Genomic DNA, 17852 nt, shown 5'->3' on the forward strand with positions numbered 1-17852 from the left:
GAATAAATAGCAAAGATGACCTACACCCTAAACTGGTCACCAGTTAATCACAGGGTGATTATGAAATGGGTGGGAATGTTTGGATTTGGCCATCAATTGTGGGAACATATGCACAAAAGTCAGCTTTGTAAACCTTTATGTAACCAAGGCCCCCCTCATTTTGTTAGTCTGTTTCTAAATGATCCCGTAAATTTTGGTAATCCCCTACCCAGCAGCCCACAATGCATTACTTATACAGCAAGTGTGTTATTTAAATTCAGATATTTTGATCATGCCAAAGGTTTAGATATTATTTGTAGACCTTCCTTTACGATTTGACTCGAGTAAATGTGTCAGTTTGCCTTTGCTGGATGGTTGACTGTCATCACACCAGAGGCCACAACAATCACATCCATCTCTGACACAGTCCAAGTGATTTGCAGCCAGCTCTCAGTGGATGTCACGTCTGTTTGCCATGGTGAGAGGAGAAACAGGCGGCCACTGATGCTGCAAGAGATGGCACCTCAATGTTGCAGGACGAGCCATTGCTTAGCAACCAGTCCAAGAAAAACAAGTCCAGTATAGCCGTGTGAGGGAAATATTGAACCTGTGCTGTGATTAACACTGCGGACAAGGACAATTGATATAATGTCCAAGAAGACACACACACCTGCGTCCTGAAGGTGTTTGCACAAGGTTTCACAATAATTTATAGTACCTTCCTTTTTTAGAGTTGTCTGTTAGTAGAGATGTGTTGCTTATGAAGTTCGTGCTGAATGTATGAAATTTAACATGATGTCAGCCAGTTTAGTGTGCATGGTAATGCCTCCATGTTGTGTAAGAGTAAAAGGTCAGACCTGCTGCGTGTCGTGACTACTTCATGGCCACTGTTGAGGAATGTGATGTGCGTGCTGCTGGTGCGGCCTCAGGGTGGGCTTAAAGTCCGCTCGATTAGCTGGTAGTGGTGCTAAGACCAGTCACATTGAACGAACGAGCAGCTCTGATCCCAGTCAAATCCATCTGTTCATCCACTGTCGTGGACTTGTCGGATCAAAAACCTCTGGCTTCTATTCTCGGCTTGGGAGCTACTTGAGTTTGGTGCAACTGCACTGTGCTATAGCAACAGACTGTCTGCAGCTAAGTCCTCCAACTCCATGTGTTCCCAACATTATGCATTGTTACTGTGATATTTAGCTGGCTTGTCGCACCGTAGGCTTATTGCCTCACAATGTTTTCATGTAATGTTTAAGCCCCCCGCTTTTGACACTCATGGGTTCCCAGCCATGTTGGCTTGCAATTAATCCTGGGCCAAGAGTCAGTAAATCAATTAATCGAACAATTAATTGAAATGGTCTTGATAACTTTGATAAATTCTCATGTCCCTGTGTTTTGTTTTTTCTTTCGTCTCTTCATCCTTCACAGCACTTGAACGTATTTATTCAATGGCAGAATTAAATGAACCGAGTGAACCCTCTTTTCAGTCATCCACAATCTTTGTCTCGGAGGGCAGAGGCAGGACCCCTAGCTTACACACACTGTTGTGCTCAGACAGAGCCTCGCTAGTCACCAGTGAGAAGTACTGCAACATAACAAAAACTTGGAAGCAACAAGGCGATTGCCAAGCGTGTTGTCCCATTGTGGGAAATTTTAGTTACATATTTTAGATACAAGATTGATTGATTGATTGAGACTTTTATTAGTAAATCGCAGAGTACAGTACATATTCCGTACAATTGACCACTAAATGGTAACACCCGAATAAGTTTTTCAACTTGTTTAAGTTTGGGTCCACGTTAATCAACTCATGGTAGATACTTTGATACTTATAGGTATTTTAGATATTTTAGATACAAACAAATAACCAGGATGTGCCCATGAACACGGACAAACCAGCAAGTATGCTGAATTTGTTGGAAAGTAATGGCAACAAAAAAAGACACCAAAACAAACCCACACGACCCAGTTTTTCCAACCAGGGAAACACTGTGCTTCAAGTTGTTCATTGTTTATTAAAGTTAAATTTTTGCTCTCAGAGCAATGTATTTAGGGTAATTGATTTTATTTCTATTGTTTTTTTTATGTTTTGGATTATTAAAAGCTCTTAACCCACCCTTGATCACCCCCTTGGAGGTGAGGGGAGCAGTGGGCAGCAGCGGTGGTGAATCATTTTTGGTGATTTAACCCCCAATTCCAACCCTTGATGCTGAGTGGCAAGCAGGTAGGTAATGGGTCCCATTTGTATATTCTTTGGTATGACTCAGCCGGAGTTTGAACTCACAACATTTTGCCACATTTAGTGTGTGTGTGTGACAATAATTGGTACTTTAACTTGAACTAAACTTACAATGGTAAAAATAAATGACAGAGAAATCAAAGTGTATTGTGTTTGAAAGGAATATTTGCTTTGATATTAGGATTACATTTGTGCTTAATATGGTCTCAAAAGTAATACTGGTATTAATATTGTTCATAGGCTTATTTGTGGGACATTATATTGACTATAGCGAAATGTAATATCAGTACAGAACTACTTGCAACAAAAATCAAATATGATCAAATCATATTATGATTTGTCATATTTAAGGGTTTATATTGTTATAATAATAACTGGTAACTTAGCAACTTATTGGATTGTATGTCATTGACCATTTGCCCAAGGATGATAAGATGTTGAGGACATCTGTATTACATGAATGCGAGCATGTCTTCCAAGGCACACAATCCACTCTAGTCATATTATTGCTAACACTTTTGGTGCCGGTAGTTCAACTTTCCAGTCTGAAGCAGCACATTTTTTGAGAATGTTCTTCAATGAGATTTAATTTGAACAAACACTGCTTTTCAAATGTCACCACGCTGTGGCTGTTGTCTGACTAACATGTATCAAGATGTGTGGTTTACCCCCCTGCCCAGTGTAAAATCAGGATTTTCGCAGCACATTTAGCAGCTTTTACACATTGTCGTGTCATTTTCAAAACATCTGAGGACAAAGCGATACTAATGATGCTGTTGAAACTGATGGGAATTTAACCACATTCTCCTCAGATCAGTAGTTACACACTTAGACTGCTTACTGCCGGTCACGATAATCACATGACTTAACTTTGTAATAATAGCTTGTTATAGAAACTGGCTGGTAATTCAGCTGCTGTGTGTCCTTCATTATAATGAAGAGGATTAGCAAAAGGCATCAACTGAGAGCTTCAAGTGTAGCACTGGTACTACTGTTTTTTTTGAGTGGCCATCTTTACGTATACTGGGAATACTAACGCCAAAGATGTTGGAATGAGTTTGTAGGAATTTGTTAGCATGAGGTTCTTTACCCTCTTTACCAATGTTGATGAAAAAGGGCTACACTGTGTGTTTCAGCAGTTTCAGTCCAGGATTTTGTACGATTTTGACACAAAGTAAAGTCCTATTTTTTTTTTTTCAATCTGAAAACTACTGCTTTTTGTTAAAAAATGAAAAAAATCACAGGGGTGCTATTTGTAATGGAATTGACAAACAAAACAACTTCATAAATGTTTTTTATACTGTATGTATCAAAACATTTTTTTTTTCATTACAATTTGTGTTTTTGCACTATTTTTCCATTTTTGATGGTTTAGTTTTTTATTTTTCTACAAAGGGTTGTGAAAAAAAAACATATTTAATCCCATTCCAATTCGATTAATTATTTTTCAAGAATCTATCCATCCATTTTGTACTGTTTTTCCCTAACTGGGTCGTGGCGGTGCTGGAGCCTATCCCAGCTGCATTTGGGCAGAAGGCAGCGTACACCCTGGACAAGTCACCACCTCATCGCAGGGCAGATAGACAGTCAACATTTACACTCACATTCACACACTAGGGCCAAATTAGTGTTGCCTATCCTCAGGTGCATGTCTTTGGAGGTGGGAGGAAGCTGGAATACCCGGTGGGAACCCACACAGTCAAGGGTACAACATGCAAACTCCACACAGAAAGATTCCAAACCAGGGGATCGTACCCAAGACCTTTGTATTGTGAGGCACACGCACAAAACCCCTGTTTCACGCACTGCCCTTTTCAAGAATCTATTTAAATAAAAACAATTGTTTTTTTTAATGAATTTATTCATCAATCCAACAAAACAATACATAATAATGCAATCAAATTCCAAAACCGAACCCGACCCAGCAACATTCATAATAACAATAAACAGAGCCATTGAGGACATACAAACATGACACAGTACTATCTAAAAGTAGTGAAAAAAAAAATGAATATTATCAATGTTAGTAACGATTTCAAAATAGCAGTGATTAAAAATCCCTCATTGATATTAACATTAAAAACGTGAATACAAAAAATAATAATTAAAAAAAATGAACAATGCATCGCATCTCATAAGTTTGATAACACACTTTGTCCAATATTTTACACAAAGATGTAATAAGTCATATTTTGGTTCATTTAATACTTAAAACAAATTTCAATAATGGATCCCATATTCCAATATATGACTCATTATTATCTAAATATTATCTAAACTAAATGCAGTTTTTTCTACTGATATCATCTCCATAGCTTGTGTATACCAGTCAGTATGAGTAGGACTATCAACATCTATCCATTTGTTTAATATTACCCGTTTTGTTATTATGCATATTGAAAGAAATGCATTTTTACCCTTTGATGACACGTTACTAAATTGATGGAGTCCCCCAAGAATACAAGTTTGCGATGTCATTCGGATGTTTATATTAAGAAATGTGATTGTTTCTTTTGTTGTTTTCAACCATAACTCTTTTATTCTCCGACATTCCCACAATAAATAAACAAGAGTTCCCTGAGCTGCCCGACACTTCGTACATACCTTGCTATCTACCACACTGATTTTAAACAGCTGAGAAGATGTAAAATACAATCTATTCAAGATCTTAAATTGAGTCAGCTTGTTTTTAATGCTCCTAAAGGGCTTATTGGTATTTTTCCAAATATCATTCCATGATATGTCTCATTCATCTAAAATGTTTAAGTCCATCATCCATTTCCGAAACACATGCATCATTTGCATTTCTAGTGTGGTGTTCATTTATTATTCCATAAAATAGTTTAATTAATTTCTTAAATGTATCTTGATTAAAAAGTGCATCTTCCAGTTCATGACTATTTAAAGACATAGTTTCAGAGGATATGTATTTATTTACAGCGTGTTTTAAAGAAATAAAATTAAAAAAATTATTTCTGGGTACTTTATATTGATCAACTAAATCGTTGAACGGTTTAAAAGAGTTTTTATTAATAAAATGATGAGGTTTAGTAATACCTCGGTGTTTCCTTGTTGTCCATTTAACCACATTTTTATTAATTATGATATTAGGATTGTACCAAAGCGGTTGATTTACAGATGTCATTGGGTTGATTCCTAGTATTTTCTGACACAATTTCAGAATGTTAAAGGTGGCTTCTAATGGGCTTTGCCACAATTCGTTAGGTATTTTTTTAAATATAATATAAACTGCCCACATCAATGTCCAAATTCATTAACATATGTTTTTTTCTATGTTGATCCAGTCCTTATCTGCAGAAGAATGAAATAAGTGGCTTGCTTGTTCACAACCGAAGGAGATATAATAATGTAACAAGTTTAGTAATTGCAGTCCTCCTTTATCTTGTGTACAAGACAAACTTAAATATAAGCATCTGGCCTTCTTTCCACACCATATAAAATGTGATATCATTGTATGTATTTTCTTAAACCAACTTTTATTAATTAGGACAGGCATCATTTTCAGTATATAAATAACTGCTGGCAGTATACTCATTTTTACTATGTTTAGCCGACCCCAAAGTGATATTTGGAGACGTGACCAGCGTTCCATTTTGGATTCTATATTATTTTTTAAATGTTTAAGATGTAGATCTCTGCTTGTATAAAGGTTTGGTGTAACATGTAGTCCTAGATATATGATTTCTGCCTCTTTCCATTTAATTTTGGATTCTGAACTTGTGATTTCTTGCTGTTTTTATTAAGTGGTAATATTTCACATTTGTCCCAATTGACCTTATACCCTGATAAACAGCCATATTCAGTGATGAAATTATTGACATACTGAAGGGAGGAGTTAACATGTGACAGGTAGAGAATTATGTCGTCACAATACATCGATAGCTTATTATACTGAGAGCCAAATTTTATACCATGAATATTATTTTCACTCCTTATTTTTGCAGATAAGTGTTCAATAACCAAATTAAATAATAATCCAGATGCAGGACATCCTTGTTTTACTCCTCTTTTTAACAAAAATGGTTCTGAAATATGATTATTGGTTTTGACTGATGCCACGGTCCTTGTATAAAGTATCTTAATCCATTGTATAAAATTATCTCCAAATCCAAATTTACCTAATGTGCAAAACATAAATGACCAGTTTATGTGGTCGAATGCCTTCTCCGCATCAACAGTACATATTGTTGTAGGATAAGGGAGACTTCTAGCATAGTGAATAACATTAAACAATTTTCTTGTATTGTCTGAAAATTGTCGACCTACCATGAAGCCAGTTTGGTCAGTATGAGTTAATTTTCCTATTACATTTGATAATCCTGTGGCTAAGATTTTTGCCAAAATTTTATTGTCCATATTGGCTAGGGATAAAGGACGACAATTACTGCAAATCAATGGGTTTTTATCCTTTTTATGTATTAATGAGATATGAGAAAAATTGAAGGTTGGAGAAAACAATTGTTTATTAAATGAAGATTGGTACATTTGTAATAATAGAGGAGACAAATCTTCATTGAATATTTGATACAATTCTGTATTGTAGCCATGTGGGCCAGGAGATTTATTTTTTGCAAATGAATTTATAGCTTTTTGAATTCCCATTAATTGTATAGGTTCCTCCAGTGATTTTTTTGTCATGCTCTGATAAGGATGGCAGTTGTCCATCCATCGATTTCTACCGCTTATTCCCTTTTGGGGTCGCGGGGGGCGCTGGCGCCTATCTCAGCTACAATCGGGCGGAAGGCGGGGTACACCCTGGACAAGTCGCCACCTCATCGCAGGGCCAACACAGATAGACAGACAACATTCACACTCACATTCACACACTAGGGCCAATTTAGTATTGCCAATCAACCTATCCCCAGGTGCATGTCTTTGGAGGTGGGAGGAAGCCGGAGTATCACGGGGAGAACATGCAAACTCCACACAGAAAGATCGCGAGCCTGGGATTGACCCCAAGACTGCAGGACCTTCGTATTGTGAGGCAGACACACTAACCCTTCTGCCACTGTGAAGCCGTGAAGGATGGCAGTTGTATTGCGTCTAAATATTGTTCTAAATGTTTCATTGATTCGCCCAACTGTTTGATTCGAACACTGAAGAAGAAGAATTTGAGGGATTCGTGAATGAGGAATAAATTAATAAAGTGAGCTTTACAAGTTTTTTTTGTGTGTTGTTTGAGCAACGTTGAGTTATTGATATATTATTGCTTTGCACTATTTCGAGTGTTACTATATTTTGATTGCACTAGCGTTTGATTTACCGTAAAAATATCAGATTGTTTTTTACGTGTTCATTGAATCGGGAAAAATAATATAACAGCTGTTTATTCATTTTGGGAGTGAACAGAGTTGTCAGAACGCTGGTTTGTAATCTATTAATAAAGTTTGACTGACCTATCTGACTGTTTTGTTGACATTACCTTTAGCGCAGCTACATCTAAAGGATGCATAACGTAACCCAGCCTCTACTGCAGCGTCTATTCAATGCGCCTTATATATGAACAAAGTTTTAAAATAGGCCATTAATTGAAGGTGCGCCTTATAATCTGGTGCGCCTTATAGTGCGGAAAATACAGTAATCACACCAGTATTATGATTCTATATGTCTACATTAAAACATTCTTGTTCCTACTGCATTAATATATGCTCCTTTTAAACTTTCATGCAGAGAGGGGAAATCACAACTAAGTCAATTTACCATAACTGTATTTATTAAACAGTTATTAACCAGTGGCACAAACATTCATGAAATTTCCAAAACAGAAAGTCCAAGATTGTCAGAGACATTTTAAAACAAGCTTTTAGTGCACTTTTGTGCATGATGTCACTATGACGTATCAAAACAATACTAAAATAAAGTGTACTTTTTGTACAGAACGTCTCTACAATAGTTTAAAACAAATAAAATGCACTTTTGTGCATGATATCACACAAAATATTTCAAAACTGTCAAATAAAAATGAGCTGTATAGTAGGAAATCAAATAGTGTATTTCCTTTGCTATGTGGTAGGTTACTGCAGGAGTTATCTCCTTCTGTTGTTGACTATTTTTTCATACGGTGTAGATGTGGAAATGGTTGCTTCGGCATTTTGTTGGCTGTGGAATTGAACGGAGATGTTGACATGCGGCGTTTCAAGCACTCTTCATTCTCTACGGGGTGACTTTTTAAATGATGGTACATTAGTAGAGCTGCTACTTTTTGTAGCAACGCTTTTGCCGCATACTTGACATTACGGTTGTCTGTTCCACATATTCCCGCTTGAAGCCAAACCATGCGAGACAATAGACCCTGTGGTGTTTTTCTTGGGAATTAATTATTCCTTTATTTTTTACCAGATTGGCACCTTCTCTCTCTCATATTTTCACTTGCACCTCTCCGCTAGCATCACAGCTAACGTTACCCATGCTGCTACCTCTCTGCTCGGTGAGAGCGTATGACGTTGCACGCGCGTCAGTATGTGACGTATGTTAGAAGGTGCGATTGTTTTATGTCTCTGTGAGATGGAGAGACAACAAAGCGTTAGAAATGCACGTAGTGAAATGCCCGCAGCTTAAAGCAACTGCGTGAGAATATATACTCGAATATCACAATATAGTCATTTTCTATATCGCACAGAGACAAACCCTCGATATATCGAGTACATTCGATATATCGCCCAGCCCTAAGTAGAAGTAAACTTCTGACCAGAAATGTATATTTCCTGACTTTCTCCAAAATGTCTTTTTACAGAAGCACAACCTCTTCTCCCTGGCACCTTTCCACTTCTTCTTGAACTCCAAATTAAACACCTCCAAAGTCTCCTCTCTTCACCGTCTGCACGCCTTGGAGGAACATTCCTATTTTTCTAGCCATGCCAAATAACACCAGGGTGACCCAGCTGGAGCACAGCAGTGAGCCGGTCACTGAGTCTGTGGCTGACCTGCTGTCTCTGGAGCACCCCATGGACTATAAGAGCAGTCAGATGAGCATGGGCCTCAGCCCGGGCTCAACTGCCCCGGTAAGAGCACTGCTGCCTTCCCCTGACCCTGATGCAGAGGACGGACGGCCGGCATGGAACAACAAGATGCAGTACATCTTGGCGCAGGTGGGCTTTTCTGTGGGTCTGGGTAACGTCTGGAGGTTCCCCTACCTGTGCCAGAAGAATGGCGGGGGTAAGTGGATGGACATTATTTTTTAGTGTTTCATTAACTGTAAAGAATTATGCTAATTTTTCATTTCTAGTTAATTATTTGAACCTTCGTTCCGCTGAGTACTTACTATCAGTGTTGGGTTAATTACTGAAAACCTGTAACTAGTTACAGTTACTAGTTACTTTATTTCAAAAGTAGCTCAGTTAGTAACTCAGTAACTTACACCAAAAAGTAATGCGTTACTGTGAAAAGTAACTATTTAGTTACTTCTTTTTTTTACAAGGCTCCATTTAATGCCCTTATAGACTTCATTTCAGTACTGTTATTGTACTACAGAATAATACAATTTGTTGTTTAACTTGACATACATTTGCATCACTGAACTCTGCTAAGCAATGTGGTCAACATTCAACACACAAAGACAAAGATATGTTTCAAAGGGCCAATTTGTTTTAGGCCAGGACAAATTGACAAAACTATTTTAGATAGCTGCAACATAACATACAAAATTAAAAAAGAGCATAACAACATGTCACAACATAGCTGTAAACCTGGTTTCACCCAAGGATGCCACACATGACATACCAGGCGTTCCTTTCTCTGAAGGAATTCTGAAATAAAATCATGTCTTCAGGAAATCAGTGCTGTACAGAAGCCCAGAACACTCTACACATTTCCCCAGTTTTAGTTTAGAGATAAGGAAAGATTGGCCTGGCACACGAGGACCCCTCTTTATGTTTGTGAACTTTATAGTCTATACATTTAGAGTGATGTGATAATCTAACACTCTAGAAGACTGGAATGAAAGAGCAACAGTGTATAAGAAAATTCAGTGTGTGTACCTTCAGATCTGAATGAAGAGCAGAGGCAAAGTTTTGAGTGTTTTCTTTAGCTTGCTTTCCATTTTTATGTACTCACTGTCCAGGTACTTGGAAATGTTTTCCGTGCCATTTGCCATTTGACGCCCGGTATCATGCTAATTAGCTGCCTGAAAGCAGGTGACTCCACTGTAATGGGTCTATCAACTTTGTCCTGGCTAGCAGTCCGTCCGTTAAAATTCATCCACCCGCTGTTGGTTAGGTGGTGGTGGAGGTGAAGGTGAAGTGGCATCGGAGTCTGTGTCTCTCTTTACTAGCTCCGTCGAAGTTCTTTCGTAGGTGTTTCAGCAGATTGGAATTACTGTTTTGGGCAGTAGATAGGATCTTTGATCCAAGACACAACTTACATTTAACTAAAATGTTATTTTTTTTGTGCTCGACATAAGAAAAGTAGTGAGAATATCTCCATGTTAAGAAACTTGACTTCGGCTCCCCGATGATGTCTTGTTGTTAGTAAACACAAACACCCCCCCACCCCACTCCCACATACACACACACACACACACACACACGCACACACACACAGGTGGACGACACTGCAACTCTCCAATAAAACACACTTTTTAGCCAGTACTACATAAAAAATACCTTAAAATACCGCAGTAAGGCATCATGTAGTAACGGTAACTGAGTTACTGAATATAAAAAATAACGCGTTAGACTACTAGTTACCGCCGAAAATAACGGCGTTACATTAATGCGTTAATTTGTAACGCGTTAGTCCCAACACTGCTTACTATCCAATAAGCTTGCAATAATGGCATTTAGTAAAAATGTATTCCAATATACCAATTACAGATACACATATATGGTCATATCTATTGACATTAGTCTCACAAAGGACCTATGAATACAGTATTGCAATCTACATTTAAAAAAACTTCCTTGTGGTCTAAATCAGTGGTCCCCTTTTTCATGAAAAAAAAAAAAAAAAAAAAATTCCCCCCTCCGTCCCCCGCGGGACAAATGATCAAGCGTTGACCGGTCCGCAGCTACAAAAAAGTTGGGGACCACTGGTCTAAATGATATATAGTGGGTATGTTTTTGTATGACTTTTGCCCCACTGTCACATTTTAACCCGCTTTCCGAGTACTGTCTGTATGTTTTGATTGTGGAGGCCTTCCCTTTATATGCAAATTAACCCTTCCATTCCACAATCTCTCCAAAAGAATAAGAATTTGTCTTTTGAAACTGTTTAAATATATGCCTTAAATACGAACATCGCCGCTATTTCCCCCCCCCAGTGATTTGTAGGTCAAATTACAATAAATACACCTGCACACTCTCATGCCGCGATTAGATGAAAATAATATTTTATCCCAGTGTTTTTCAACCACTGTGCTGCGGCACACTCGTGTGCCGTGAGAAATTGTCTGGTGTGCCGTGGTAAATGGTGCAACTTTATCTAATTAGTCCAAAAAATATTTTTTGCACATCAATAATTATAATCTTCAAATAATGTGCCATTGTCAAGTGTCTGTGCTGTATAGAGCTCGGCAGGGAAACCATGTAAAACTCCATATCAGCAGGTGGTAGCAGGTAGTTCTTTGCTTTGTAAGAGTCGGAACGCGTCGAGGATGGTTTGTCGTGATCCCAATATGCAGAGCACAGCGGGAGATGGCGTGTAGGTAAAAAGGTAAGTAACGCTTAAACCAACAATTAACAAAACGGAAAGGAAAAGGTATTGAATCTTAGGGATGGCTATGCAAAATGTACGTAAAACTGAACTGCCTACAAAGTAAACAAAAAAAGGATGCTGGACGACAGCAAAGACTTACAGCGTGTGGAGCAGAGATGGCGTCCACAAAGTACATCCGTACATACATGACAATCAACAATGTCCCCACAAAGAAGGAAAGCGTCCGCACAACTGAAATAGTCTTGTTTGCCAATACAAAGCAGGTCAGGCAAAAGGAAGGTGTGAAGCTGCTACAGGAAAACACCAACAAAACAGGAGGGCCCACCCAAATAACAGCGCAAGACAGGAACTAAAGCACTACACAGAGGAAAACAACAACAAACTCAAAATAAGGCACGACAAACTGACGGAGTTTCATTTTTTAACGTTTTGTCTTTTCTTCATTCCAAAAATATTTTGTGGCTCAAAATAGTTTGAAAAACACTGCTTTATCCTACCTGCTATTCTGTCTCCTCAAACTACACAGTACACATGGCAAAACCGTTCTGTGTAAAATGTTTTGGATAAATAAACAGGGAAATAGTTTTCTTTTGTAGACGTCAGAGCAGTCTGGAGGACATGAGACTAGAAGAAATTATACAGGAAGATGCAGGCAGAAGCCAACAGTCTGGGTACACGGAGCACAGTGGAAAGGAGGGGCCATGCAGTTAGAAAGCATGTACTAGACTGCCCACATAAGTACGTCCAGCAATGTGCGACAACACAAATGGCCTGCTGTTGAAAAAAGACTGCCAAAAACAGCGCTCAGAGGCATCCAAAACTGCTTGCAGGCTTACGTCCAAATGAATGAACCTCATAATTTGAAGCTCTCTGCTGGAAAAACGCGAGCGGTAACATCACTAACTGTTATCAACAAATTAATTTGCCAGGGATAGTTGGTAATACTAGGACATTTGACACAAAAGAGGAACCAGACTACCATATGTGGGAGTTACCATACAATTTATGCTGAGCTGGGATCATTCTTGCATATACATTGCAAAACTTCACGAAGCTATTAAACAAAGATACATTGACTTGGCACGGACACGGTAAGACAGACATGGCAAACTACATTACTGTCTGTCCCTGGCACACTTATTTACTGTTGTCACAACAGGTGTTTGTCGGACTTGACTGATGTGCACGTGGTCATTTTGATAATATACGGTATACAGTATGTGGCACAGTTTATATGGCACAGTCTTCTTGGCCATGTGTTTGTCCAATATGTAGCTCCAACTATTTGCACAATTATTGGTAAACATAGTTACTGGTAGATAGAATTTCGTCCTATCAGTCGGCAACATATTGTATTATCGTTTTTTGTCGACAACGACGACTAATTGTTGCACCTCTATATGTGTCTTTATTTGCATTAAGATTGTATCAATTAACACTATCTCTAAAGCTTACATAAGTAATTTTATAGACTTGTGTCTAGATGAGTGACTTGAGCTGCAGAAGTTTATGGTAGGCAGATGAGGAACTTGATTGAGTAATTGATTTATTTTGATGATAAATACAAACCCCATTTCCATATGAGTTGTGAAATTGTGTTAGATGTAAATATAAACGTGATACAATGATTTGCAAATCATTGTATTCCGTTTTTATTTACATCTAACACAATTTCACAACTCATATGGAAACGGGGTTTGTAGAAAGGGATTTTTTAATTATTAAGCTCTAAATTTAATTTTCATTTTATTTTATTGATTACACGATAGGCACGTTTAAAGTAATCAGTGCAGCGTTATTTTCACTTATCTACTTGGCCGGTCTTCCCTCCAGATCCTCCATGATAAATTGGGTTCCCTCCACCAATGGGTACAGCCAGCATTGTTTTTTTTGTTATTTTTAAAGTTGCTTGCATGCGCCCGGTAAGATAGGATACATGTGACCGGTCTTTGTTTAGGAGATTCACAACCTGGTCCCTACATGCCATGGAGAGGAAAGTACTCAGCTGACTGTCACTGCATCAATATGCTTTGCTCAGAATAGACATCAAAGATCCATAAAAGTGGGCAGCAAGACAGCAGCAATTTGTGATGGATAATAATGCCACTCCTGAGTATCATAACACTTTCCTTTGTCTGCTAACTTTTTAATCATGGTAATGTCATTTGGGTTTTGTATGGCTGCTCCAACAACAAAACATTACTTCTCTGGAAGATTAAACATGAAGATAAATTGTTTTTCTATCTGTTTTAGGCGCTTACCTGGTGCCCTACTTCATCCTCCTCCTCCTCATCGGCATCCCTCTGTTCTTCCTGGAGCTGGCGGTGGGTCAGCGAATTAGGCGTGGCAGCATTGGTGTGTGGAACTATGTGTACCCCCAGCTGGGAGGCATCGGGGTTTCTAGTCTGATGGCAAGTATGACCTTGTAACCGGATACTAGTGATTGCTTTTTAATGCACGACTACAATATTATTAATCTTTATATAAAGTGTATGAGGTGACTTAACCCCAAAAGCAGTGTACTTACAGCGTTCGTGGTGAATGTGGGTTAAAAAAATCGATGTGATGTTTCAGTAAAGAAGAAGGCAATGGAGCCTATCATTCTGATATCCTGCTGGGTGCAAGGCTCGAGTTTTACACATAATTGAGGGAGTCGGTTGCCTTGGTGATAAAGGGAAGTTGCAGTATCCAGATTTATTTCAACATTTCTAATTGCTTCCTCACAGCGACATTGCTCCATTGAATCCGCTCCCTTTACACCATTCGTATTTTAATACATGCACTCATGCTCTGCTCACTGGTTAATTAAATTGCCTGTGCAACGTAAGCTCATGTGATCGTTGAACATGACCATCATGAGAATAGCAGCCTTCACTACAATAGGCAGCACTTTGTTCCTTTTTGCAGTCAATTTAGCTTTAATTTCCAGGATATAAAGCACATTTTTGTCCAAATTTTATTTTGTACATATATTGGCCCTATGATTCTATAAGTCACAGGTGTACACATTGAAACATGAAAGAGTTACAGAGGTGCTAGTGTTCGTTCACAAACGAAACAAAAGATGATGGTCTACCAGAAAGGTCAATGGGCGCCATCGTTGTCCTCCTCTTGCGGTCCGGCCTGTCGAGGCCCGTGAGTGGTGGTGGATTTCCATTCCGTGTGGAGGCTGTTTTATTTTTCGATGGTCGGGTCGATCATCTTTAGCTTTTGGGCTGTGTCTTGTGCATTTTGTCGTGTTTTCTCTTATGATAAGGGTGAGTCCATACTGCACTAAATGGCCGACTCAATAATTGCCTGAGTGCATTTGATTAAATGTGAAAATGCCGTTTGACAATTTCATTGGTCTAATTGGCGGCATGTGAAGCCTGTAAAAATGCAAAAATCCTTAGAATATCCACAGCCTTGTATAAAGTGCAGGGTTAAAAGCGAAGAAAAAAATAGCGGCTTATAGTACCAAAATGACGGTATTAGCAGGGGCTGAATGATGGTTGGTTGGATGGAAAGCTGGATGTAGGGTTGCGCAATATAGACGATTTATAATATAAATAATATACATTTGGCAGACAATAGAGCTTTTAATACTATCATTATATCATGATAGTGCATGTTGATGGCACATTCTAGCCGTGTCCTGCAATTTTGACAGCAACAAGCGATTATAATGGCAAGCCTCGCTCTACAACTCAAAGCCACTTTTAAGTCACCAACCCTCGCTTCCGTGGCAGCAAATGAACTACGTTTCTTACAAATATCCTCATTGTAGGATGAGCAGTAGCTAAACATGCATACAGTAGGAGGTACGACTTCAAACGAACGTGAAACTCACTGAACTACTTCCATTTGGAGACTTCCGTTCTGTCCCAAGGGACAGAGAGCAAGAGACTTTTGCACAGTGCCTGTGTTTTAAAAGGTGTAAATCTTTATTGTTTTACAGTTCTCTTTTATGTATTTTAAAATGTATGTCTTAATGTATTACTTTTTTGAAACTGCTCTGTGACATGTGCTGTTGACCTCTTGGCCAGGTCACCCTTGTGAAAGAGATCTTGATCTCAATGGGTTTCTTATCTGGTTAAATAAAGGTTCTATATATGCAAACCACTATCAAGCCAGAGCTTTTATTTGTAAACAAAGGTCAAAGAATTAACGGGTAGATTAATAATAGTTTTGACAAAATAATATAACCAAAAATTATGCAAAATGTTACTGCATACATCAGCAGCCAAATTAGGAGCCTTTGTTGCCTATTTTGAAATGGTTCTATCACCATTTACATACCAAATAATATATTGCAATGTCAATTTGTTTCACAGAAGGTTGCAATTTATATCACAAAAAAGACTTTAGGCCAAATCGCTCATTTCTAAATAATATTGTAAAATATTTGTAAAAATGTAAAAAACAGTGTAGGATACCTTTTTATTTCATTTGAAAATCACTTTTTAATTGTTATCATTCAGTTCAGTTGAGTTTCAGTTTATTTCTAACATGCATATGATACAATGTAATGCATCAGATATTTTCAGTTGTTTCATCACAGCACGTCCGAAAAGGATTAGGAAGAAACAGAGCTTATTTAATCCTGACCCTTTTCATACCGTAGCAATTGTGTCCTATTTCCTTGTTCTCTGTAAGATAACAGTGAACAGATAAATAATAAACCAAAAATATACCATAGTAAGTAAACAAATATTAAATATATAAATAATCTTTGTCTCAATAAAAAAGATTTAAAGAATAAAAAGGGTCCAAGATATTTATCATAATTCTTGTTCTGTGTACTTTGTGAACACCTGTAGTTTTACCGGTCTCTTAAACTGCATCATATTGGTGCTTTGTTTGAGTTCTTTGGTTAATCAATTCGATAATTTAATCCCACATACGGATATGCTAAAGGGTTTAAATTTTGTACGAGCATACAAAAATTTTGAATTAGATTTTCTTCTAAAGTCATATTTCTCCTCTTTTGTTGAGAAGAATCTTCCTGATTAGTTAAGAAAAATGTTGGTTTTACTGCCCTGTGTGCGTGTGTGTGCTTTTCCTTTTCCTGGGTTCCCTATACAGGGCTACATAAACAGTATGGCTAGTTTTTGTTGCGATCCGTGACTCCGATCTTCACATATTACTGTTTATTTTTCCATCTTTGTTCTTATTCTCCGTTTGATCCGTTTATTTACCGTTTAGTCCATCACCATGGTTACTTATTAATTTCAGCTGTTACTCCCGGTTCCTGCACACCTGTTCTCTGTTAATCACCTTCCCTTTATAAGCCTTCCTCTTTTCAGTCTTCTGCCTGGGACTCTAGTTTGTTTTCACACAACGGTACGTCTGCTTTGCACTTTTGCTTACATGCAATTCCTGTAGTATTCTCGTGAGCTCTCACGCTGCGCAATTTTATTTATTCTTAGCTCTCATGCTAAATGTTTTGTTTTCCCCTTTGTGTGCCTATGTGCCAGTTTAATTTACTATTTGTTTATCCTAGCTTTCATGCTAGCGTCTTTTGTTTCCCTTTCCTTATCTCCAGTATTTTTGTTTATTAGCACCTCTTGTTATTCAAATAAATAGTTAAACCTTACCTTTGCTGTGTTCTATTTCGACGCATACTCGAGGGAATCGAACCCAGCACCACGATGCCGAACAGACGTAACAGTTTTGCATGTATTATTATTACATATTTGTTAAAAAAAACACTTCTGGTTGATGATGGAACAATAATAAAAGACAACAAACTTGGTAAAGAAAGCTCTTACGGTGTCAAAGGAGAGGAAGTGACCCATCAAGTTGCCGTCACGTCAGCACCGACCTTTTGTCAGTCAGCGATTGACCTCTACTGTGGTAACGTTTGGCCTCTTACTCTGATGAGATTTCATCAATCTAAACTAACACAGGGGAGAGGGACGATTCTGGCTGGGGGCAGCGAGGCGTAGTGTGTGCTCCGATGTGGCAGGAGGGACATTCAGTAGCTATA

At 38.2% G+C, this 17852-nt stretch overlaps 1 protein-coding gene across 2 annotated transcripts in view; it reads left to right on the plus strand.

The window, feature by feature from the left end:
* slc6a17 (solute carrier family 6 member 17) overlaps positions 1–17852 on the plus strand; it is a 69856-nt gene that overhangs the window by 7007 nt on the left and 44997 nt on the right. For both annotated transcript variants that reach the window (XM_061903564.1, XM_061903565.1), the window contains exons 2-3: positions 8967–9388; positions 14138–14295. In XM_061903564.1, the coding sequence (XP_061759548.1) occupies positions 9088–9388; positions 14138–14295 (459 nt within the window). In that variant the 5' untranslated portion in view covers positions 8967–9087. The remainder of the gene's footprint in view (positions 1–8966; positions 9389–14137; positions 14296–17852) is intronic.

This window comes from Nerophis ophidion, linkage group LG06 (genome assembly GCF_033978795.1).
Source record: "Nerophis ophidion isolate RoL-2023_Sa linkage group LG06, RoL_Noph_v1.0, whole genome shotgun sequence".
Taxonomy (NCBI): domain Eukaryota; kingdom Metazoa; phylum Chordata; class Actinopteri; order Syngnathiformes; family Syngnathidae; genus Nerophis; species Nerophis ophidion.